The 26634-nt window shown below is 40.1% G+C and overlaps 3 protein-coding genes across 5 annotated transcripts in view; 1 reads left to right on the plus strand and 2 right to left on the minus strand.

The window, feature by feature from the left end:
* The window catches only part of LONP2 (lon peptidase 2, peroxisomal), a 40073-nt gene extending 36057 nt beyond the window's left edge, over positions 1–4016 (plus strand). Inside the window, exons 14-15 of the mRNA XM_051629057.1 lie at positions 576–766; positions 2571–4016. Of these exons, the coding sequence (XP_051485017.1) occupies positions 576–766; positions 2571–2792 (413 nt within the window). The 3' untranslated portion in view covers positions 2793–4016. The remainder of the gene's footprint in view (positions 1–575; positions 767–2570) is intronic.
* Positions 1–26634, minus strand: part of ZNF423 (zinc finger protein 423) — a 920137-nt gene that overhangs the window by 175407 nt on the left and 718096 nt on the right. The window lies entirely within an intron of this gene.
* Positions 7410–26025, minus strand: SIAH1 (siah E3 ubiquitin protein ligase 1). 3 transcript variants are annotated; one of them, XM_051629063.1, is made up of 2 exons: positions 25810–26025; positions 7410–8808 (listed from the first exon to the last, which is right to left on the minus strand). In XM_051629063.1, the coding sequence occupies exon 2, from the start codon at positions 8804–8806 to the stop codon at positions 7958–7960; it is 849 nt and encodes a 282-aa protein (XP_051485023.1). In that variant the 5' UTR covers positions 8807–8808; positions 25810–26025; the 3' UTR covers positions 7410–7957. The 3 variants fall into 3 exon arrangements, with proteins under 3 accessions (XP_051485023.1, XP_051485022.1, XP_051485021.1); XM_051629062.1 differs by lacking the exon at positions 25810–26025 and adding an exon at positions 25282–25505; XM_051629061.1 differs by lacking the exon at positions 25810–26025 and adding an exon at positions 11306–11548.

Raw genomic sequence — 26634 nt, forward strand, 5'->3', positions numbered from 1 at the left:
GAGTAGTCACAAAATTGTCCAGTATTTGACATTTTTTATGAAAGTTTAAATTGGTTAAAAAGCTAAAGTGAATCAGTGTATGCATGGCTGCTGGCATTAACTGTATACATTTACCTCTCTAGTTTATACTTGGGTCCTACAGGTTAAGGTGAAAAGATGAAAATCAGAGATTTACTTAATAATATTAGTTAATGATGGGTTTCTGTGAAGTGCTGATTTTGTGGTATGTTCTGTCAAAATTGACATTTATGATTTGGGATGTAAAAAACCTAATAACTCTAGGAATTCCTTTATTTCTCCATTAATCCCTGCTCTGAATTTCCCAACACATGCAAATACCGAGCTTATTGGTTAACTTGTTACGGTTTTGTCTAGGAATCTGGATGTAGGAAAGCTTGTTGGGTTTTCTTTTTGTTTGTTTTCCTAGGGCCTCTGCAATATAGTGCTGTTTTTTCAGCCTACTGTTAAAAAATAGTGCTAAGACTTTGAATTCTCTGGTGGGCTTTTAGAATAAAGACCAGGAACAAAATGGGTTTAGATTTCTCACATTGAAACCCTTCTTTTTTTTCCTTAAGCTTCTGGAAGTTTTGATCTCCTTGACAACACTGACATCCATCTGCACTTCCCAGCTGGAGCTGTCACAAAAGATGGACCATCTGCTGGTGTTACCATAGTAACCTGTCTTGCTTCACTCTTCAGTGGGCGGCTGGTGTGTTCAGATGTAGCCATGACAGGAGAAATTACACTAAGAGGCCTTGTTCTTCCAGTAAGCATCATCTGAGAATAGAGCTAAGTTGTATTAATTCCCCATATTCTGGGTATAAAATCTGTTTATAGCCATTTAGAAAAGCCAAACCTTGCTGGATCATTCCTTAGCAGCAATCCAGTCTCGTCTGGTGCAGCTGTAAGAGGCTGGTGGCAGCCAGCCTGCTGGAGTACTGTGCCACTCCTCTGCCTGCTTTGCATTTCATGGCAAAGCTAGTCTTGATGCTGTTTTCACAGAAAGCACATTAAAATACCTAGTTACAAAAGAAACCTAGAAATATTTAAATTCAACTTGGTCCCAAAATATGTTTTGCAATTTCTAAATGTGTTTCCTCAAACTACTACTACAGTAGTAGTAGTTTGAAAAATTGTTTCTTAAAGCCCTTACAGTAATTGCAAATAGGCTACTCTTGAAACCATCTCTGTACATGTGCTTTTAGATTCTTCTAAAATCTTGAGTATTGTTCAGCCAAATGGTGTTCCCATTAAGCTTTTTCAAAGCATGAGGGAAGAGGGTAGTTTTCAAACAAATACAGTTTTAAGTATCAGATGGAGTATTGTATCGTAAGTGGTTAAGCAGATATGGGAGTTATAATCTCCTACCGGATGACGGACAAAGGAAGGGTGACACTGGCAAACACTATTTTGTTTCATGCAGTAGCAAGCAAAGCAAAGGTAACACAATGAGGCAGCAGACTAGAAGGATCTCTAAAACAGCATTTTGGTGGCAGCGGGGCTGACAAGATTGCCTGTTGTTCAAGGCCTCAGTGAACAGTCAACACTGCATTAACTCTGATCTGGTGCAAGTTTGCTTAACTTTCCAAATAAATTGCCTGTCTTGCACCAGTTACCAAACTATGCCTGCTGTTTAAGGTGGGTCCAAATTAGCTATCTGTAAATACTAAACCATGTTTACCTTCTTTCTGGATGTTGTCTAGAGTCTGTTATTAATAACTTAATTCATACGAGCATGCTATTAACTGCATCTGATGCCTGAAGGCAAGTGATGTGATAAGCACGTAGCATTGTCCAGATCACCACCAGGACTTTCAGTTCACTCCCACCTTGTTTTATAGCAGCCTAAATTTTACCCTTTGTGCTGTAATACAAGGCTTTCCTTTCCTCTGAAGCTTCAAATAATTGCACGTTTCTTCTGTAAGATGGTCTTTAAATTGGATTAGAAAACAGTTCAAGGGGAAGAAGCTGTGACTAGAAAAAAAATGAATTTTAAACCCCTCTTTTACATCTCATTACAAATTCTGACAGGCAGCTTATCGAAGTGATCCCTCTTTTCCTAGAACAAAGCCACCTTTGCTGTGTCTGGGCACAGGCTGGCATTTCTGTGCATTTGCTGTTGTACCACTCAAATTATTTATTGTGTGGCATTGCATCCTTAAGACTATTTTCCTCTACATCTAATATTCCCTTGATCTCATGTGCATGCAGGATTTCAGCCACAAGAAAAACTTGAGTTAAGGCCATTTTTCTTCAGAAAAAAAAAAATCCCTGAAAAGTAATGACATCCACTATTGACAGATACTCTTCTTTCCGCATTCCTACATTTTTTCAAAAATTCTGTTTTTTTGCTCGTTATTAACTATAACAGAGAGGTTATTGTAGCATATTAACAGTTTCCTCCTCAGGCATATAATGAGCTAAAACTACTGCTGCATTTTTAATTACTTTCCTAAATGACTGGGTGAGGAAAAGCCTTCCATTAAAATTGAACTCCTGATGTGATTTGTTACAATAATTACTTTATTAGTGCCGTGGATTTTTTTATATATATTTCTTCTCCTTATTAGGTTGGGGGAATTAAAGACAAAGTCCTGGCAGCACACCGAGCTGGACTGAAGAGAATTATCATTCCTCGAAGAAATGAAAAAGATCTTGAAGAAATTGCAGTGAATGTACGGCAAGACTTGACTTTTGTCATGGCAAGTTGTCTAGATGAAGTTCTTAATGCAGCTTTTGATGGAGGATTTGCAGTTAAGCCCAGAGTTGAGCGTTTGACTAGCAAACTTTAAGCAGACAGCCTGAGATTACTTCTGTATGAAATGTAATAGAGATCAAGGACTATCAGCTAGATACGTATCAAGTGTAAGTATGAGATAAACTTGATTGCTTAAATGTTGGCATAAATGCAATAAAAATGAAAATACTACTTAGAGCAGTTAACAACCCAAAAACGTTTTATGGGCATTTGCTTCTTTTTACTATCATCAAAAAAGAATCTTGAACTCAAAAGCATGAGAAAGCTGAAGGTGTTGAGAAACAATTACTTAGCTTATCTGGCATATGTGTATATAAATGTCAGCAGCTGATTGTGTATTTAATAAGGACACACCCACAAACAGAATAATAATGTGATTCTATGAGCTATATTAAGAACACAAATTGCAGCAAATGCTGTACAGCAAGAGGCTAGTAGAGACAGGGTTGTTACCAAAAAGCAAACTGATTTAGCCTAGGAGTTTACTTACTTAGGAAGTAACATTCAGTATACTAAGGGGCAGCAGCATCACAGGAAAAATAAGGGTTTAAAAAAATATATAAATGCTTAGGGGATTTAAACTGAAACAATATGGTCTAAATTAAGTTAGCAAGTCCTTTGAGCACTGGGTTCAAGCTTGTGGTGAGGTCAGTGCAGGTATCATTTCTCAGCACTAACTGCTGTGTGGGAAGGGACCTGGCGCTGCCGTGTGTCTGCCCAGCTGTGTTTACCAGCACCAGGAGGAGGTGGAGCAGACTTCAAGCCTTTATAAAAAAGCCTGGTAACGCTTTGGAGGGACAACGTATGTGTCCCTTATTCTTACCTGATACAAATCTACTTGATTCTGGGATGCCTATGTTTGGAGTTTAGCCTATCAAAATTAAACCCATTTAAGCAATGCCAAGAAAACACTGGATCATTAAATTGCCTTAGGTACTGCATACTGTGAACAATGTAAGGTTTAAGAAAGTCTGTCAGTATCCCATCTCAGGTAATAGTTTTGTCTCTTACCTTCCCCTGAATGTTAGTGAAGTTAGAAATTTAAACTTCTGTAAGATCCTTGAGTTTTCCTTGTTTTATGCTGGGGTCAGCCACAAGAGAAAACCCAGTAAGTTACATTTTATTGTAAATTGTATCAGTGACAAAAGCCTATTATATAAGCAGCCTATAAATCAAACGTAATAGTTTTCTGCACCTGATTTACAAAAGATTGCACAGCTTTCACAAAGCACTTCTCCTAATAAAACAATAAAAATCCTTTTTGTGTCACTATTTTAAGAATTTTACTTCTATCCATTCACTAGTTAAGTTCCAAGGATAAGAGGCAACAAACACAGGAATCTTGGAGTACCTTCTGCCTTACCTGAACACAAAAGTGCAAAGAAAGTAGACAGACAGTCAGTAAACCAGCAGAAAGGTATGTAACTGATGTGCTGATTTGCCTTTAATCGAAACTGGTAGGGGAAAAAAATTATTTTCCAAACAATGCAGATAAAATAATAATCCTGTACTACTTTGCACTAGTGAGAAAACAGACCTGCGTGGAATTCCAGCACAGTCTGTTTATACATGTAGAAAAAACATGCATTTTTTTGAAATATAGTAACTGTTGTAAAAGTAAGGTTTCCACAGCAGTTTCACTATGGAAGAACAGGGAGTTGCTCCCAAGAAAAGTTAAGCAGCAATTTTCTGTCTGCCAAAACACTCCAATTCCTAAGTCCCACCCACATGAACTTTATCTGAAAGGTAAGGATTTTATTCATAGAATCACAGAATCTTAGGAGTTGGAAGGGGCCTCTAGAGATCATCTAGTCCAGGCCCCCTGCCAGAGCAGGACCACCAAGGGCAGGCCACTCTGGAGATATTAACAGACATTTACTTACGGCTTTTCATGTTCCTGCTTGCAGAGCGGACTTTAGTTACATTACTTTGTTGAGATTTATTTTTAAAAAACTTAAGGTCAATCCATGTCAGATACTACAGACACACTTTAGTGCCCTTTCTTTTGCTTTCACTGGACACTCTCAAGCAGCGTAACAACCTGTGCAGCAGCAAGCCAGAACAGTAGAGAACTTAAAATAATTTCAATATACTAGGGATCATTCTGCTTTGCAACTGACAGGTCGACTTGATGTCAGACGTGTGTCCCTAGAATTCACCATAAGCTAGTGAAGCTTATCAAAGGTCTATGCACACTATAAATTGCTACAGATAAGAACTATCCCACTAGTGCAATTCTGGCTTTAGTCATAGTAGCTTTGAAAAGATACTGCATGATATGCCATTATAGGCAGCGACACAAAACAGTTCACCTGCTTTAATTTTAAAGCACTACTGCAAACAGGAGCTGGCAAGAAATGTCAAAACAGAATCCATATATTAACATCTACCTTTGTCAAATATTTTCTTTCAAGGCTTTTTTTTTTTTCTGTGACAATGAAAAACTATGGGGGTAGTCCTAGTGGACAAATGCAAGATCTACTTACTGCATTTCATCTATTAAAAACAAATTTGAATTCTCTTTCCCAATACAGCAAAGTAAAATAGTACTTTCTAAAATAAACAGCTGATATTAAGACAATGCCAGGCTTTAATACACCATTTATTTTAGATAAGGTAGTAAACTGTACACATTTCTAGTATGTTCTCTTTGTTCATATATAACAGTGTAGTTGACTTACCAGATCCTCACACTTAACGTGATCCACCGAGTCAGGCTTCTAATACTTTTGAGGATCTGGGCCTAAGTATAATTTGTTTAATCGTTCCATCTGATGATGGACATCAAATGTTTTATTCAGGTTTTCTTTATAACACCAAAAGGAGTAATATTAGTTTACATCACAGGAAGTCAGCATACATCAGTTATGTTATAGCATTTGTCATCTGAAAACATGAAAAAAAAACTGTCTGACCATACCACTTAGCTTCTAAAGCTCATTACAAATGCAATTTAAAAGTCCCCTTTTGAAGTACATTCTTCAGCCCATTCTATCCTAAATAAAAACTCTACAGATCATTGCAACTAGGTTTTAAAATGCACATTTCTTTTGGAGACACAAGCTGAAGCATTCCGAGTATGAGCAGCAGCAGAGAACAGTCGTACACAACCTGCGTGCTTACACAGCCCTGCTGCTTTCTCATTGTAAGTATCAAACTGCTGAGGGTTCTTAAAGATTCTTAGCTAGATTTTCTTAACAAAACTGGAGAGCTGAATATCAGATAACCTTGGCAAGCAAATGTCAGTCCCAACTAGCCAATCACGAGTGAGATGGTGAGTCAGTTATGCCTCTAAAAATAGTTAAGTATTTAGCCAGGTTTCTCTCAATACACCAGAAGACCTGGTGTAATATAGACAAGGTAGACAAGACTTCTGAGGTAGATGTAGACACAATTAGGTCAGAATAATTACTGAACTGAGAAGACTGCAAACAATTAGTTGTATATTCATATGGAAAGAAATGCAAGATTGCAGGATTTTTAAAGTGTTTATCTACTGTCACAAGGTACCAGTACATCTTTTAAACAAAATGTGTGCACAGTTCAAACAGCCTAAATATAAAATTTTAAGTGAAACTTTTTACTTTGACTACATGAAGCCAACTATTTCTTTAGTATTTTACTAATCCAACCTGATGGATTTGGATTTCACGTTCCTTACCTGTAGAACGACTTACCTCATCATGCATCAAAATAAGAACTGCATTTTAATGTGTTACAAAAGTAGTCAATAGCCAGACTACCTCCCCAAACAGGCATCATCTACTGCTAGGTTTGACAAAGATTTCTTTAAAATAGCTTGAGATGCATCAGCTTTTCACCTTACTCTTTTTTCTATGTTTTGAAGCACAAATATAATATACATTCAGGATGAACTTTTTTTCCACATATAGACAGTCTGCAGAAAGCCAAATATCCTTCAAAAGCCTTTATGGCTGGTGAATCACACCTGTAAAAGATTATTTGCATTGTAATGTCTATCATGTCACTAAACTGATACACAAAATTCAGTTTAAGACAGTTACTTTAACAACCAAAAGTTGTGAAGACAAGAAACTGGGCAAAGAGTATCACTTTGTCAAACTTTGAGCTAAAGCAAAAAGCAAAATTTCTTAGTTGTTTGATGTTTTTTTTTAATTTGCCAGGTATTTTTTTAATCACAGATATAAAAAGACTGAAAACATTTAATTCTGACTGTCTTTAAAAAACCAAACCAAAAAACCAAAATAACCCAACCAAAAGGTCTCTATAAATACTATGTAAGACAATACCTTCTCTGTACTGCAAAACCAACAAATACAGGGATGCAATCAAGTTTCTAAGCATCTCTAAATTTGAAACGTGAAATTTTTTTCAAATTGGAAAATTCTTATTCATTGTTCATTTTTGTTAGAAGATAACTCAAAGTACAACATCTAGACCTGTTTTTAAAGGAGCCTTCTTTCCTGATACATCTTTAAACACAAGGAGTCTTTCGAGTTCAATACATTCACAAAATAGCTCAATTAAGAACAGTATCACAAATGAATTGCCTACTGGAAAGAGACAAAATGTACCAAACATACAGAAACAGAAGTTTTACCATAGCAGTTATGCATATCAAAAGATGACACGTGTAATTAAAAAGATTCAAAAAAGAGAAAAACCTGAATTACAGAAAAGAAAGTCATATTTATTTAATGAAAAACTAGAAGTTAATAAAAATTAGCAAATACACAAAAAATATACACAAACAGCAGCAATACTATGTAGTGACTTACAAAGGGGGGGTGGGGGAAGGAGGGGAAGCAGCGGCCAGAGATCAGACCGCTCAACATGGCTTGTCAGTCAAAGGGGGGAGGAAAAAAACACAAACAAAAACACGAAACAGTATCCTTTTCAACAGTACAATCAATCTACAAACAAGTTTTTAGAATTATTTTACAACATTTCCTGTAGAATCAATTCTTAATACAAAAGATGCCCATTTTGGGTGTATATATATTTTCAGTGGTTTACTGTTGACTTATTTTAAATATATTAGTGTTACTACATGCAACTGCTTCCTGTAATTTAACAGCCTTTCCTTTTATTTACCTTCATATGCCTACCCTCCATCTACCAAATAATTTGTCTGACAGTCAGAGATGGTTACCCTAGTTTCTGCTAAATTAAATGCAACGGTTTTAAACACTGGCCTGAAGAGGTTTGATTGCCATTTCAACACATGGATATAGTTACATTGATGCCTAAATTGCCATTTTCTGCAAAGAGCTGTGCAATGCTGGTGTCAAAGACTAGACAGTCACTATTCATAATGGCTGTTGCAATTCCCTCATGAATAGATCGAGGAGTTGCTTCCCAAGTCAATCGCCGCCTATGACCATTTAACTCAAGTCGATAAGCAAAGTTTTCTGCTTGCTTGCGTGTTCCTATCAGCTGTACAATCGCAAAGAACTGCTGGTGACCATCATATTTTTCCTGTTTCTCCAATACTAACATGAAATGAAAGCCAAAACAAGACTGCATCATAACCCAGTCAACAGCACCAGGAAGATTAATGTCTGTAGCAAGGAACACTATATCTTCTCCCTGAAGTGTTGTAATTGACTTATGTTGATGCATCAGATGTGGCATCACAGCATCCAGAGAACCTTGCCATTTACATGAAGCACCGGGACATGGACAGGAGTAAGGCCTAAACTCACACAGCTCCTCATGGTCTGCTTTTTCTGTGTGTGGCAAAGTTATCTCACATCCGGAAGAGGCATATTTACATGGGAATAGTACGGAATTGGCAACTTTCTCCATAGCCAGGTTACGAATGGAGCCCAGCGGGCCTCGGCAAGTTGGACAGCACGTAAGTTTGGGGCGACAGTTGCTACAAACCAGATGGCCACTCTGACACTGAAGAATTGGTGGCAGCACATAGTCAAAACACACAGGACACTCAAAGAGACTAGCCAAGTCATTATTGGAAGCTGTAGTGCCAGTCAGTGCAGGCACCCTCTGTGATGGCGTACACTTGGAAGTACCTGTAGGTAGTGCTGTAGCGGTCTGACGGCTCATTTCTGTAACAGAAGAGAGAAAAGAGTGAGTATCTGAACACATTTTATTTTCCTCTGTATGTGCTATTTCTTCATTTTCAAAGAAGCTTCAAAAGAAAATTGTCAAAAGGCAAAAGTTAACAGCTCTCACACTGACCAAACACTGACCAACCAAGCATTACTGCATTTGTTGAAAAGCACCGTATTTCCTAATGTGTTACGGATGCTACACTTTTTCCTGCACCCCCTAACTTTCCTCCTTCTTATGCAAAAAGGAGTAACTGGTACTACCAGAAAAAATAAATATTTTAAAAACATAAACTGTACCTTCAGAGGTTAAGGAAAGTAAAATACTATGCAAAATTGGCTTCCTTTACACAGTGAAGTTCTCAACCACCTTAAGTGCTTCTCTGCGAGTACACCAGCTCTGTATCTGTCACTTATGTATAAATCTCCCAAAATAAACCTCATTTTTAATCCCCTTGCTATGTGACATGGGAATATTAGGCAATAGGCAAGTTTCCCATATTTAGCATCATTTCACCCACAAACTTACTCATACTTGGACTAGACACCTCACAGCAGCATACTGTGCATGCTTTTGTGAGACATGCTGTTCAGGGCACGAAGCAAGAACCAAGAGATTCCAACACACAAAATAACTTAGCCCTTGACATTCAGAAAGTAATCACAGATGAGCAATTTCAAATTCTTTTACACAAGCACCTCTCCCCAGTCCAGAACTAGAAAAACATGGGCATCTAAGACTCAGTATTCTGTCACTGATACCATGAGACTCACATGCCCACTAACAGCCTCATCTCGCCCCTCCGAAGTCTCTTCCTTCATCTCAGGCTTGCTGGACTGGAAATAATCCAGTTCCCATTTTTGGTGAAAAAAACAAACATGCAGTGGTTTTCAATGCTGGGCCTTAACTGATACTGTAGAGATATGACAGAATCACAGTATTTTTTGAGTTGGAAGGGACCTTAAAGATCATCAAGTTCCAACTCCCCTGAATGGGCAGACACCTTCCACTAGAATGACAGGAATGTTTGTATCTTTTAGCCTTATTTTCCTACTGCAAGGCACTCCAGCTTAGATTAAATATGTTAAGATATCTGTGACAAACCAAATACATGTTCTGGGGCATGGGTGCCACACCAGCTTGTTGCAAGGGGGTTCAAATGTTAAGGCCTCTGTGACAACCAAGTACTGCTGCTATTTTCCCCCAACACTCACACGTGGGAAGCTCAGGATGGCACACTGCAGCTTTACACTAGAAGAAATGATAACACAGAAAACAAATGTAGACAGGAGAACAAATTCTGACCACACTGTTTGCTTGGAAAGAACTTAGAAACCGCAGGCAAGCATATTAATATGTAAAATTATAAAATGTTTCCCTTCAAATAATGTAAACACATTTCAGAAAAGTTTGTGTGTGCTTCATCTTACCTGAACCTATACATCCTCATGTAGAGATCCTGAGGAACCCACAGATAACACTGATGAAAACCACTGTGCTAGACCAGTTCCCTAGGCAGTCTGACAAGCTGGGTGAGCTCTGGTTTCTTTAATTACACCTCTCAGAGCCCATTCAACAGTTAAATTAAGCAACCTACAAACTTTGCAGAAGACCTTATGCACAGATGTATTTCCCACTTAGACTAAGCTACGGAAATACTAAAGAAAAGAACTGTACAGCCCTGTTCTATCACCATTTCTGTGTGACCTGCCTTCACACCATCTTCCAAAACCACAAACCATCCAAATGAGTAGAAAATGAAAATGAGCAGTAATCTGTGAACCAGACCATTAGGATCAGCATGCAAAGAAGAAACTGGATAAAGCTATAAAATGTCATCTACCAAGCCTAAACCTGCCCAAAGCCTACATTTTCATCATCCTTGTTAACATAAAAATGAATAATACATCATGAAGGAGAAGTCAGAGAAGCTAATTTTTTATAGCATCTGAAAAGTTAATCACAAACAAAAGTGTTAACAATGTAATACTGCCAAACCATCAAAAACATACAAACCCAGTAAAAACAACTAGAGAACTGGAAATGAAGTTTAAAGATCTTAGTTACAAAAAGCTTACTACAGATTAAAAAAACCACATCGTACGCAATATTTTTGTTATGTTATCTTTGTTCCCACACACTGCCAATTTGGTCTCTAAGCAACAGTGACAAACTACAGTACACCAGGTGTCATCTTCAAGAGTATTAGTTCCTACAACAAAAATTATTCAAAACACTGTACAAAAGTTGGAAAAGTTTTACCTACAGAGTGAAAATGGAAAAACGCGTATTAAGATTTTCTAGTTCCAGATGAAGAAATATTCTGTGTTTGATGGCATGAGAATACACCGACCTGTTGATGAAACTATTCTTAACACCGTTCTGTGGGAGGATGAAATACACACGCTACTGAGCTCTCCCAAGGGACACACTTTCACAGCTCTTACAGAAACAGCTTCAAGTACTGCGCATAACGCAATTTAAAGCCACTACCTTTCTCCTTGCTGGTTCTACTTCCCGGCAAGCACGCACACAAGACTCGCTTCCACGAATACAGAAAGCTGGAGGCAGATCTCCCCGTCATGGGGAGTGAAGGAGCTCATTGCGTTTCCACGCAGAACGGATGGGCTGGGGCAGCGGCCGCTCCTGGGCGCGGGCAGCTTGGGCGCCGCCGCCCGCGCACGTCCCCGCGCTGGCCCGCGGAGCCCCCTTGTTGTTACCGCTTCGGGCCCGGCCCCGCCTCCCCCCCCCCTCCCATTTACGGCCGCGCACGCTCCGCATCGACTGGATACATCCACGCTCCGGCCCAGCGCCCCAAAATGGTTCCCCAAACTTCCCCCGCGGCGCTGGGCCGGGCCGGCTCCTCCCCGCCGGCGCTGCCCCGCGGCCGCTCAACGGCAGAGGCGGCCGAGGCACTGGCTGCCGCGATGCGCCCCGCCCCGCCGAGCGCAGCAGGAGGCGCGGGGCGGGCGGCCCCAGGCGGACACCGCACGGCAGGGGAGGGCCCAGCACCAGCCCCGCCGTGCCGGACCGCGCCCCGCCGCCCAGGGCTCAGCCGGCCCAGGAACTGGGGGAACCGACCCCTTCCGATTGACGGCGTTCCGGCCCTGAAACACCGCACCGCCTCCATTGCTCGCACCTCGCAGACCAGTACGTGTCACCTCAAGAGTCATGTGGAACAACAACAGCATGTGCTTTACACGTGTCGCAGCTTCTGGGATACTTATCATTTATATTACTTATAGTCTTTCAGATACTTATAGGTTGACAGATCTGATCATCTTCCCGAAGTAACTTTGTAAAAGCTATAGATTCTATTCAAAACCCATCTAATACATTAATTTTACTTCCTGTTCCTGCTATTTCAAGGATACTGCTCAAATTAGCATCTGAGTATCTGTAAAGCACCCATTCAACGAGAATGTTCTCCATTTGAACAAAGATTATTCAATCAAGCATAATAATATCAATGGACAGACAAGAACTGTCTGAGGCATTACTGGATGCAGATGTAATGATGATAAGATCATGGAAGTACAGGTTTCAGTGGAGGCAACAGAACACACTACAATGAATTGTTTCAGTTGTGTAAAAAGTAAGGCTACAGTATCTGAGTATTATCTTTAAAAATGCTTTCTCACTATTTGAAATTCAAGTCCTGTTCAAGGAAGACTATAGAAGATTGTATCAGTACTACAACAGATGCAAATGACACCCTACTACTATTAACCAAAAACACTACCAAAAATACTAACTGGATACAAGGTGTGCTTCAGGTTCAGCCCTGTATGTGCAATACGCAACATCCCCGCCAGTTAAGAGTCAAGAAAGTCTCCAAGCAAAACAGAAAAGCTGGAGACAACCAGCACAGAAATGCCTTCTGAGAAAATAAAAGCATGTTCTGGAGCGCCTGCAGCACACCCTGGGCTTTCTCTCCTGCCACAAAGCAGCTGTCCCCAGAACAAGGCTAGGAGCCCTACGACAGGTTAGCTGTGCTATGATGGACAATGCCTGAAGAGAGAAAGCCTTGGAAACCCCAGATAGGTGCAAGAATTATAGTGAGAATGGGAAGACACAATCAATTAGCTATTTAAAAAGCTCAGCTGAGGTGCAGACATTGAGAAAAGCGGTTTCAAGAGAAGTTCAGAAAGACAATGTACCTCACGTGCCACAGCATTAACAACAGTATCTAGGAACAGACTGATACCCTTCCAGCTTCTCATCTTTTGTAGGTGTTAGCTTCAGACAACATTCTAGAAATCACATCTCCTGCATTTCACTAAAATATGGGGCACCTTTGACAAATTCAAGTTAACACCATCCACTTCTCCAAAACATTCACTAATATCAAAAAGATTAGACCTTTGTTTAACATTTTAATTTGCTTTTGAGAGGGTAACCAAATATTAAACTTGGAAAAAACCCCACAAAGCTTCTGTATAGTCATCTAAATGGCTGGAAGAGTAAAAAAATATCATTAGATAATCTGAAGAGTGATTCAAGGAGAGAAAAATGCCTTATTGCAACTGTCTAAATTTCAGAACTCGGTGAATTCAGAGACTTCCATTCAAAATTCTTAATGCGTTACAGCCATCAACAAAGTAATACAAAATCTTTCAACTTTTTCAACTGTACAATCATATTTGAAAATTAAACTTTTTTAAAAAGCAGTATCGTGTTACAGAGGAATGGAAATGAGAACTGTGGGAAATGGTTCCAACAAGAACGTATCATGAAAGCATTCAAAGTCTTGAAAAAACTGACAGGTTACTTTTTTCAAGATGCGACATAAGCCAGAGAATGTCAAAAGCTAAATGAACTGTTGAAAATACTCATTAAACAGGTGTAAATAAGAACTTAAAAAAAGACAAGGAAAGGTTAGCCAATATAATCAGGTATTTATACAATTCAATATTGATAACTTCTGTAAAATATTACAAAAAATAATTGGAAAATACAAAAAATTCACCAACATTTCTCTGGTGGCTAAAGGAAGGTTTCAGGAATGCAACAGGAAAAAAAAAAAGTGTGTGTTTATTTAGAAACAAGAATGGTGGGTGTGTACACATCTCCAAGTATCCACAGAGTACTTAATCTCATGCCCAAGAAACTGCCAGTGTTCCTGATACAGCAGTCCCATATGAGTATTATCTTGAGAATGAAGGTAATTAAAAAGCACACTTTGTTCTGATTAAAAAGGGGCACCAGTGTATTTTAAGCAGGGAACTTTCTTGCCATTTTAAAAGTAGCATTAGGTTAATTTTATAATAAAAATTCTTAGGATGCCACATTTTTGTACCATTGCTGCACAATTACGAAGTCTTAAACTGCAAAGGTCACCATCTACAGTACTACAGAAAAGCCAGCTTTTCAACTACGTGTGCTTTCAGAGACGTTTTAGGGCCAAGTTTTTTCCACTTTGGAGTCTATCAATTTATCTCTCACAGCTTTTGGGAGATGTAAGATCACAAAGGCCTGGCACGGTTATATCAAATGCACGGCTGGCTCCTGCAAATCTGACAACACTGGACACAGAAATGTACATTCCTGCTTACACAAAATTACAACCGTTTCTACTACCTTGTAGACACCCAGCCTCCCTGAAAGAGCAGGCAGCTTTTTTTTCTTCCATGCACCAAGACACTCCCTAACCAAACCCTCTTTCTAATCATCAGGAAAGGAAATCCCAGTGGATTTATTTAATCATGGAATCAGTCATCCTCTTCATGCAGTGAGCCACCAAACCTTAACGCTCAATGTTTCTGATGCTATCATATATGTTCTCTTGTACACATGATGATCACCAATAGAGTCACTACTAATGGGCAACTCTGATCTTCTCCAAATTCAACACATGCTATGGGGCAGAAGCAGATACAAACAGCACTATGTAAACACAAACAGTATTATTACACCCATCAAATTATAGTGACCTATTTCTAATCCAATACAGAAAACTGAGCCTTGGCTAGTGCTGTTTGACTTCTGCTCCACCACTATCATTAAGTATTTCTCATGTCTATCTATGTCAGAATACTAAACATCAACCTAGGAGGTGGTTTTTTTCTGGCTATCAAAGATTTTCTTTCCAACAGCTTTATAATGTAAAATTAAGAAGGAACAATGACCTATAGGAGATACACAACAATGGCACAAAAATCCTACCAGCAAGCAATTGCCACCACGACTATAGCCTTAATTTCTACATGCAACAAAAAACTTCATCAATTTTAAAAAGTGAATAACCCTTACTCTAGCCAACCAGAATTTTCCATATTCTAGAGTATCAAGATCCAAGTTAGTATGGAATAATAGAGACTATACTGCTGTGATACTGCAGTCTTGCAAAGAAAGTCAAGCTGATGAACAAAGTTTGGAGAAAAAAATTACTGATAAAACCCCAAATTTCATGTTAGAATGAAAACTAGAAATGTCTAATCAATAGCAAAAACCTGAGTTTGGACCACTCACTCTGTATTATATAATCAGAGAACATCCCAGCTTTCACATCATATAATTACACTTTGCATTAAATAAACAGGTTAATTTGCAAATTCAGACCATCATCAAATTACTACAATACAAAATAGGATGTTTATCTCCTCCACCTTTTGAGCTTGGAAGGAAATGAAGCAAGACAAAAAGTAAAAGCTAGGAGAAATATAAAGGGAATTCCTGAAAAATCAAGCTATACTAAAAACAATTTCTGAAATGCCACTGCTAGAAAAAAGAGAATGCAGCAATACATTAAATAAGCTGGTATAAGCAACAGTAGTGAACATGACTGATATTTTGCAATCTATTGTAATAAAAGAAAGTTAAGCTGCAAACCAGCTAGTGAAACAACCTTTTCCATTACATATAGTCAAAAATACAGAGAAAAAGAATCATTCTCTTAATACAAATCAAAACAAAACACTTGCATTAAAAAAATCACAGGCCACTTCAAAACTGGACTTTACCATACACTTCCTTTTTAAAAACAAGTAAAGAATTTATCTTGTTGATGCTGCCAAATTCCATATACTACAGAGGTGTGAAGATGGTGAAATCCTGCTCAAAGCTGTACAGTGCACACTGCTGCACTGTACTTGAAGTGGAGCCCTGTGACAAAAGCCTTTTCTTGCCTCTCTTCACTAGCTTGGTACCCTCAGTGCCAGTATCAGCAGCCAGTCAATGGCCAGAGCCTTCCTTGATACAGGACACCTGACATACCCACACACAGAATCTACAGCATGACAAACTATGGTATGAACTCAAAACAGCAGCTGTCTCACACTAACCTTCTTAGATACCAAACTGAACATGCCTTGCTGCAGTCAGCTATAGCACAAGCACAGCAAAGCTAACTGAGATAGAGCAGAGGTACAGGTTTAAAAATTAAGATGGTAGAAGCCTCACAATCTAACAAAATAAAGATAAAATTCCTATGGAAATACAGACAACTCTATTTTCCCCTGTTGTTTATTGTTTGCATAGTTTTTATTTTTTAGCAATAGCCAATTTCCTTTCACTGTGCACAGAGCACACTGAACTGAGCTGCATCAAGATCATTTTCCAACAATAATTCAGCCCAGTAATTTTTATAAATGCAGTTAGACAGGTACCTTTTAAAAAGTTCCAGACGTAGCACATAGCAATAAAAAAGTATGCAGGAGGATCAGCTACAAAGTAACAGCACCAGAAAAAAAAAAGGCAAGTTATTTTTCATGCTGTAACATATACTGCCATTGAGAATTACCTGAAGCAGGAAAGCACTTAGTTCTGTTCTACAAGATATAGATGGGCTCTATATACAATTACACTGTATTAGTTTAAAAAAGATAAATGAAAACCCTCATAAATGTTAACAGCAAATCCTACCAAGTGCGACAATTTGGGGGCTGTGTTTCTTTCCTCAGTCTGATTTTGCAAAATCCATATTCTTCACAGTGTACTGTAATTGCCATGTAATATTGCATCACCATTCCTGTGTCTGTGGCAGACACAGGGAAGAGGGTGTGGCATGGAAATGCCTACCTTACTTCAATAAGGCTAAGCTGAAAGAAGTACCTGTACTTTGATGCATCTTTACATACGAAGTCTTTCTGCAATAACTATTCCAATTCAAGATCTATTTTCTGGTCAATATTTTTCCTGCATAACTAAACAGTACTAGGAAGCAAACCATCAAAATAACCAGACCTGATCAAGCAGGACCTGGCCTATGAAAGTGATAGCCAGCCAGTCTGTAGGAGGAGTCAGGACAGGACTAGGAATGTGGACTATTTTTACTAAGATCTCTCCATATTGTGCATTTCTTACATTCATGTATATTTCCGTCTTAAGTAATCATTTACCTTTGTGATCCTTAATTTGTTCTGTATTTCTGTATGCAGCCCTGATGACAGCAGAGCCCTGTGAGAATGGCAATCTGACCTGTGAAGGGTGAACATGCAGGGGAGGGCTTGGAGAGCTGAGAAACTGATTCCAGAGCACTGATCTTGGTGCCTCAAGGTATGTCAAACATGAAATCGACACATAAGTACATCCAGCATTCCAAGCAGTAACACTGGAAGCCTAACTATTAACTCATCAGAAATCACTAATTTTTCAGAACTTCTAGTACTAACCTACACAGAATCTCTAGTAATTTTGAGGGAGAGTTTTTTAAAGTTTTGGTTTTATTTTAAATCCAGATATTTAATCTTCTGAAGCAAGAACATTTAGAATAATGCAAGATAAAAAGAATAAAATGCACAACATTTTAAATGTGAAGGATCAAATCCGTATTTTTTAAATGGAGATGTCTACATTTTTGGAATTAAGATTTTCCTTCAATGCATACCTAATTCAAAAGGCAAGATACAGAAATCTAAGATGGGACACAGTATTTTGTTGATATATTGCAGGTAGAAAATAAAGGGCACCAACATTATCTACACTGTAACAAATTCAAGACCTTACTAAAACAGGTGCAAAAACACAGTGGCATTTTCACATTTCTGATGTTCCCAAACTTTTCAATACTTAATTTCTTTAAACTTCCATCTTCTACATGCCGTGTTTCTAGCATGCATTCTTTGAAGTACAAGTGCTGCATTAAAACCAATAGTTTACTTCAGTGACTTTGTTTTCCCTGCTCATCAGTTCTGACTCAACTGTTTCTGCAGTATTGCTGCACAAGGATTCAACTGCCACCAATATTTTTATTTTAAATTTTATTACAATGTTACTCAAATTCAGGAACTGACACGTCTACCATGGTCACACTCCTGCACAGAGCAACAGATTTACTCCTGAAAACACCAGTTTCAGCATGTGGCTTTATCTTACAAATAAGAGCACTCTTCCAGCAAGTATTATCAACCTGAGGCACAGCAAACAGAAATGGCTTAAACTGCTGACTCCACAAACTACCACGTTACATGAAAAGATTGAGCATCCCTTGAAACCTTAAAAATAAATACAAAAAATAGTGGCAGTAGAGCAGTAGGTCTGTGGCATGGAGATCTCGGTTTAGTTCCTGCTCTATCACAAGTTTCTGAATCATCACATGCAAGTACTTCCCTGCCTTTTTAACAGGTTTTAAAATGCCAGAAGTAGCTGGGCATCTCAGACATTAATGCAAAAGGGAATGAATGAACTTGATAAGGATACTAAATTAACTCTGTAGAGTCTATTCAAATATACTTCACGTTAGTAATAACTAAATGTCATTATACACTAAAGGACACTATGTTAAAATTTTTTTAACATCTCATTTTTTACAGTCAGCAAGAGTCAAACTTCAATTACTTTATTTTCCAGCTCCTGCTCACATATGGGTAACTGCCCTCTATTCATTCCAGTATTTTGTATATCAAAGAGACAAATTAGGAAGACATTAGCAACACCCTTCTCACTAATTATATTGTATCTAATCTGAAGGCCGTCTTCTGAGCCATCAACTCCATATTGACACTTTATAGAAAGCAAATAAAGTAACCTTTCTTTAGAGGGATCCTTGTATTATCAAAAATTTCCCCAACTCTCTTTGTGAAGATCCAGCTACCCAGCCTTTGAAGCAAAAGATTCAAATTCAGCTGAAAAAGAGCCCTTCGGCAAAAGGATTATATATTATTTTACTGCCATTAAATTCTGATCAGGTATATCTCAAATGCTAAGGAAAATGCACTAACTATTTCACTTATTTCTATTGCTTGGAAATACAAAGCTAAAATTCAATCATAATCACTCTAAAGTTAAGCCTGAGTGTGCATCAGAAAGTAAAGCACAGAATATTTTAAGTGGTTTGGAAGTAACAGAAGCAGATGCATCTTTTTGCTACTTCATGCTACCAGCACTTTCTAAATTCAACACCTATCACTATGTCCTTCTCTGCAAAATATTATCCCCTATTCTGTCATGTAGTTGAATCAAAACTTGAGTTTATGTTGCAGGGCTCAATCTCAAATCAATAGTTCACTACATAAAGCATAACTCTAAACTTCAATTCTTTTAATCCTTTTACTTGTACAGGAGTGTTAGAAAAATGTATTAGGTTGGATGATCAAGCAGTCAAAAATTAGGAAATAATAAATTGGAAGTTTCACAGGCAACCCTAAGTCTACTTCCTCAAATGCATATTAAGGAAAAGCCTTCATTAAATAATCTTTTTCCCCACACTCAACTCCTTTAGTAGATGAGCACCTGTACATTCATGGAAGCACTGTGATTGTAGAATGAACAACAACCTTTTCTTAGATGGAACACATGATGTTAAAATAAGGTTGTTTAGGGCAGCAGCTGGTTTAAATATGCATAAAAGTGCTCTTAAAATTACTGCTTTACAAGTGCTGTTTTAGAAGAATGTCCATCTTAACTTCTATTATGGAAAATGTACCTTTTTTTTTTTTAAATTACCTAATTATTATACTTGATCTAGCACAAAGCCAGACTAAAATTTTATAGTACGCCATCAACATCTGCCAGCCAAATTATTCCCTAGTCACACCTGTGCAACCAGTCTTCAAATTACATCCTTAACACACTTGCATAATCACACAGATATTTGCCATGTAGAGATGAACCCTACAGAAATTAACTCTCAACTGCATTGACACCTTCATGCACATAAAAAAGAATTCCTGTGAAGGAAAGTAATTTTATGACTCTAATATATATATATATATATATGTAATACATATATTACACATTTATATGTGCATAAATATTTCAAGATAAACAAGTCATTCATAAATCAAAATATTAGTTGAGCAGAGCATTTTCACAGCTTTTACAAGATGACAACTGTACAAGCACATAAGAAGGAAACAAGACATAAGGCTCATATATAGGCAAAAAGAGAACAAGCTTACATTAATTTAAAAACTAGTTTTAGTTAAACATGCTAAGTTTATCTTGTATACCTTGAAGTGGGGTTATATATGTGTGTCAACACAGAAATGCATATGAAAGCATGTTTCAAAATTACTTCCAGAACAACACTAGGTAATTTGAGAAGATTATAACACCTAATTGTGAGACTGTAGCAAATTCTCAGTCCTATGTCTAGTCAAAAAAAATCACAGGATTTAGTGAGGTTTCAAAAACAAACAAACAAGTTCATTTTCACAGATCTGAGGACAGGATTAACTCTTGTTTCTCAGCCCATACTCTGAGTTATAGTCACTACCCTTCCATGACTCTGGGCACGCCACACACAGTGTGTCAGAGTGCAATTCCACCATTTCTACAACAAACAAAAGCAAGCTGCTGCCAATATGAATGGTCGTGCCACCTGCCTTTTACACATTAGGGTTCTCTCTCTTTAAGGTAACATACTCAGCAAGATCAGTCTTGCACAACTAGATGAGTGCTTACACTGGCATAACAAGAAGACACCAAAACTAAGCTGGCAACAGAGAGCAAGACCATTCTTTCTTAGCTCTAAGACTGCATTTACAGTGATCCCGAGTGCACCCTTGGCAACAAAGGATGGATGACACCTCTTGGAGCAGCACAGGCTGTTACCATGCAGCAAGCTAGAAGTGAACCACATAACAGTTATATGTTCCTCACAGGTGACTAGTTTTCAACTAAGCTTGGGACTAAGACTGGCCTATTTAACGTTCACGTTAGTGACAGCAACACGCAGTTATCACTGGCAGCCTGAACAGTAACTGCCTTTAGCTACTGCAGAACTGTACCCTGGATGTGCCACAGCTTGTTCAGTGCTACATCTTCTATTATTTCTCCTTTCCTAACACTGATGTATTAACAGCAACTAACCACATATTTTAGAAATAATGCTGACTTTTAGAAAACTCATAGGAAAAACTATCTTTGAAAACCTACTTCAAAATAGTACCTGTATCACATTTCAGCATAAAGCAACATGTACTAAGATTTACAAAACAGAACCTACAAATCTTGCATTTCAGTTGTCATCCCTTGTAAAATACAGATCATACAGAACCTTCTCTCATGAGAGATATGCAGTACAGAGTAAATGGAAACAACAAAGATAAGCCTTTTAATACATTTTTAAGCTAGACACTAGCTCTAGCACTTTTTATGTCAAGCTTTCCCTCCTCTAATTTAACACTAAATTGTTTTAAAATACTCTTACTCCAGTTAAAACCTTTTAAACCTTTGACAATCTGTACATTAACAAAATTTAACATACAATTTTCCTTCATATATAGTTTTCCTTTGACGTATTTCATCTGAATATGTATTTGAAAATAACTCTTAAAAAGTGTGTCATTCTAAATGCTCCTCCTTGACAGTGTTCAAAAAGCATACACAAATACTGAAAAGCCACTGTGTGGCTTTTATCAAAGACTAAATGATTGGTTTTGCTTAATTTAGTACTATATGCAAAAATTGCAGGAAAGAACTTTAAAATATTAATTTAAAGACTTCGTGCCACACAAACCAAAGTTCAAAGAACTGCTCTTTCACTTTAAAGGAGCTGATGAGGAATTCTTTAAGCAGCAGAAGTTATCACTACACTCTCCTTGTTTTTCTTTATGTCTCAGCAAGGTCATAAATTGTTACAAGAAAAGATATAACCCTGCTTATAGATAAGACAAACAAAAAAGGAAATGGTCAACAACTGTCTGTACATAGATTTGCTGCTCTTTTTAAATCAATTTCCCTGTAGGAATATATCCACAGTGGGTTTTTTTAAAATGCATTTCCAGATGCAGAAGGACAGTCTTCACCATTCAAATAATATTTTAGTTCCCCAATGAAAACACAGCCAATCTCAGCTTCTGTATTCAGCTTCTACAAAGAGAAACAAGTAAAAATCAGAAGTGCACCATTTGGTTAACTATCATTATCTAGCACTTTATCTGATTAAAGTACTGTAGAATTAGTAACCAAATCTCTCATTATTCCTGTGATAACACAAAGAATCACCATTTTTTAGATTAAATCAAACAGTCATATATTTAAAATAGTTGTCCTGGGCATTACAGAAACATGTAGTCTAGCTGAGAACTAGAAAATTTTATATATATATATGAAGTGTGGCATAAAACCTAAGAGTATTAATCTTCTTCCTTTACCTACTATAGTTAACAGCTAAATACATTATAGCATGTCATAAAACAATGCCAAGTCAGTCTTGGCAAGATTTTTGTTACATGCAATTAAGTACTAACAGGAAAAAATCAGGTAAACCTGCAATAACAGCTCACAGTAACAATACAGGAGTTAGATGCATCTCTCAATTTCTGGTTGAGGATATGATACTGTACACAGAAAACATACACCAAAACTATGTTATCAAGGCATTGTACATTTAAGACATTAGCAGTACAGACACTCTGAAGAGTTAATTGCCTACAATAAATTTTCTTGTTAATGAAACAAAACATTTTATTAACAGTATGTCTCTACCTGTTGTGTATTTTGATTAAAATCAGAAGTGTTATCTTTTACTATTCTTTTTAATCACAGTTAGTTCACTTTTCTTAATGTTGATTTTCCTTAAAAAAAAACAAAGCAACAAAAAAGAAAAAAATGCAATAAAAATTGTCTCGTGCATCTGCAATGTTCACGATGTTTAACACTGCAAACTTCAGAGAAGAGATCCTAAGCTTCAGGCCCTGTGTGATGGTCGAGCTGAACTAGAGCTTGCCAATGTCCTTACTTCACTGCTACTGCTCTTTGCAGCAGGTAGCACTTAACAGACCAACCAGGGATTGAGGGAACTAGTCAGCAGCTGGAAACACAATTCTCAGTGTGACTTTCTGCAGTGGATACACACATCACAGCTGCAGAACTGAGTTCCTTATGTGTGTCCAAAATTTCAGATACCACTGATTTACCTTAACTATTGTGGTTCAGCTTAGCTCCTGAAAATGAGACAACCACTAAAGCAAAACACACACACTGATCATTTATTTGTCAAAACTCACTCCAGCTTTTAAAGCTGAGAGTTACAATACTACAAACACTGCTACTACAATCAGGAAAAAGAAGCAAAGCTATACTAACTTAAAATTAAGAACATCATGTTTCTCATACGAGTTTAAGACCAGAGTTCATAAAACAGTCCCATTTTATTTCTTTTGAGTTTTCAGACCAAAAAGAGTTCCTGCTTATGTGAACATGCTCATGCTCCTCTCTCTCCTGCATTAGAGGCAGATATCATTGACATCTGAGCAGTAGCTCTTTCACAATTCACAATAAGCAGAGAGCAGCAGCTAAACACCAAGTATGGGAAGTACTTGCTATTTGAAAGATTTACTTAGTTTACACCTACTTAGCTGAAGTGACAGCATTTCTGAGCTAAATCCTCCAGTACAGTCTAACTAGACTCACCAACAGAAATGACAGAATAACGGACAAGATACTTTGCCATGACATGCACTTTCAGGACCAAAACACTTATGACCTCATCAGTTTCAGAATTCTTAGGTCACAACTGATTTCTAAAACTATACCACTGATGGATGGCTCTTCTCCTTGTGCTTTGCTGTGTAACTTTTCCCTGCTGTGAAACATGCCAGAGCTGTTTAAGAATATTAGTTTCCATTGAAGTTAATGCAATTATTGCTTCTAGAACTAATTTTTTATATCAATTTTAGTGTAGAAAAAAGGATAAAAGTGGAAGTAATTGATCTGATATTAGGATTAGTCCCCAAAGTTATTTTCTGAAACAGACCAGCTAGTCCAGAGGATCCAAGTTTTATCCTAAAAGCTTCTGTATTAGTCTACCTGTGTTCCAGTACCTCAAATCTTGCAGACTGGTCTGAATAACTCAGGGTTGAGAAGAGTCCCTTTCACTTTTCCTCTCCCCTCTGGAATGTACCGTGCTAGCCTCACAGTTTAGAAGGGAGATAAACAGGTAACTGAAACTTAAGTCCCGTGCATGCAATATCCCATGTGCTTCACAACCTAGTCCAATGAGCTATAAGCTTCCTGACATGCACTCATCTGCCACGTTAAACAAATCAAGTCACTTCACCTATTTATTTAGCACCTGAGTAAATTGCGTATTACAGAGGAAAGGTAGTATTCACTCAAACTCGATGAAATAGAGGCTGAATAGAGAATACTGGGGAAACACTGTATGTTTACAGTTATAGCTGAAACGAGAGCTCGTAACAAAAGTGCCACCAGTTCACCACCAGAAAAAAAAACTTGTTTTTTCTCCTGAAGAAATACTTGGGATACTTTGCCTTTCACTACAAACCCTATTGTCTCCTGTCCTTTTAAAAACGTGGAGATTGGGGAAGAACGAAGGGCTCCAGCCTTTTAATTTAGCACGGGAAGCCGTGGACGACCAAGAAGCTCCCCCACTCATTACTCACACGGGGTTAGGAAAGAGGGAGGCAGCAGCCTTCCCAGGCAGTGTCACAGAGGGGCACCCAGCGGCCCATTTACTCCGGCAACCTGTTTCCCGCGGCGGCCGGGCCTGCCGGGACGCACGCAGAGCCGGGAGCCGCCGGGAGCCCGGAGCGGCGGCCGCCGCCGCCTCCCCCCGCGGCCCCGCTGACCTTCGCCGCGGCGGCAGCCGGCGCCGGGCCCCGCTCCGCTCCCGCCAGCACAAAGCGCACGGCGCGGCCAGGCCGAGCCCACAAAGGGGCAGCCCCGCGGCCCAGGCCCTGGCGCGGTGGGCCCTCCGCAGCGGCCGGGCCAGCGCCTCAGCCCCGCTGCACAATAGCCCGGCAGAAGGGGCGCTCGGCGCTGCGGGGACCCGCAGGCCCGGCCGGGCAGGAGAAGGGCCCGCCGCGCCTCACCCCCTCGGGTCAGGCTGCCTCAGCCCCCGTGGCGGGCGGCGGCGGAAACCGGACGCCCGGGCTGCGCTTAGGCCGCGGCGGGGCCTTGTCCCGACTCTCCTCCGCGGCCGCCGCGCCAGCCCCGCGGCCCCGCCAGGGCCTTTCGCGGACGGCCGCCCGACGCGGGGGCTGGGCGGGGAGAGGGCCCCCGCGGGCCGGCCGCTCTCGCCCCTCCGAGGCCGCTCGGCCTCGCCTCCGCGGCTCGCTCACCTGTGGGCGCTGGGACGGGCAGGACCCCGCTGAGGCGGCCTGGCTCCCCCGATCGTGCGGGCTGCGGGGCGACTGGCTGCGCCGCTCTGGCCGAGACGCTCGGTGCCCGGCCCGACCGCCCGAACCGACCGCGCGCTCCCTCCCTCGCTGCCGGCCGAGGAGACACCGCCACGGGGGCGCGCCAGCTGCGGCGGAGCGAGCCTGCCTGCCGGGCGCGCTCCCGAGGCGGGCGGGCGGCAGCGCGTGGCCGGCAGCGCTCCCGCGCACGCGCACCCGGCAGTGGCGCGCGAGCCGTGCTCCCCGCGCCCGGCGCTGCGGAACAAAGGCCGCTCCGCTCCGCTCCGCTCCGCCGCGGCGGGCGGGCCTCCCTGCCCGGGCCCCGCCGGCCGTTCCCCCGGGTCTCGGGCCCGAGGAGGGGCCGCTGCTCAACCTGCGCAGCCGCTGAGCCCCGCCAGGGCCGCTCGGCTGCCCCGCGGCCCGCAGAGAGCGAGTCCCGGGCGGGGGAGAGGCCGCAGGCCCAGCCCTCACCCCTCTGCGTCCGGATGGGCCGTGGCCACGGCCTTCTCCAGGTGAGCGGGACCCCTCTGGAGCTGGACACGAGGTTTTTGGTACACCAGCATTTGCGGGGTCACGGCGTCAAAAGGCCCAACTGGAGTCTGTCACACGGGCTGTTCATTCCGTTCTAAACCACGAAAGCCCTGGAAAGCGGCCTTCCCCGCAGAGGCCGGTAACGTCCAGCGCGGGGGCGTTCTGGTGATCACAAGGGACTGCTAAAAACAAACCCCTCCTCCGGTCTCTTCCTCTCAAAAACACTGCGTAATTCAGGTTAGGCCCCAGTCCAGCCATGCCCTAAATTCAAAGGTAACGTTCAGCACATGAACTGGGTGCAGGGAATTACTAGTGAGCTTACATGTGTTGTTGGATTAGGGCCCTGTTCACCTACCAAAGCTTGTCAGAGGTTTGCCAGAGGAGAGCCACTCTTAAAATATTTTACTGACGATAAAGTTACTTATTTGCTATCTTCATTTTTTTAATAACAGAGGCATTTTCTTGTCTGGTTAAATTGGTTATCCAGATAGTTCTCCGTTTCTGCCTCGTTCCTTTTGGTGATCAGAAAGCCCTTATTTTTGTGTAACTGTTAAGTTGGATCTGCCAGAGTTTTTTGGAAAAAGTTTTAAGGCTTCGCAAAAATATATCACTGCAGTGATGCAGTACAATTACCAAACCCACTGTTTAATATTCCCCCCAAGAACAGGTAGTACCAATTACTTATTGCCAAAGAATGATGACTATAGGAGTGTAACTTCTTTGCACATATTTTCTCCGTGCACAACTTGTAGCTCTGAGTCTTTT

Source organism: Apus apus, chromosome 11 (assembly GCF_020740795.1).
Source record: "Apus apus isolate bApuApu2 chromosome 11, bApuApu2.pri.cur, whole genome shotgun sequence".
Taxonomy (NCBI): domain Eukaryota; kingdom Metazoa; phylum Chordata; class Aves; order Apodiformes; family Apodidae; genus Apus; species Apus apus.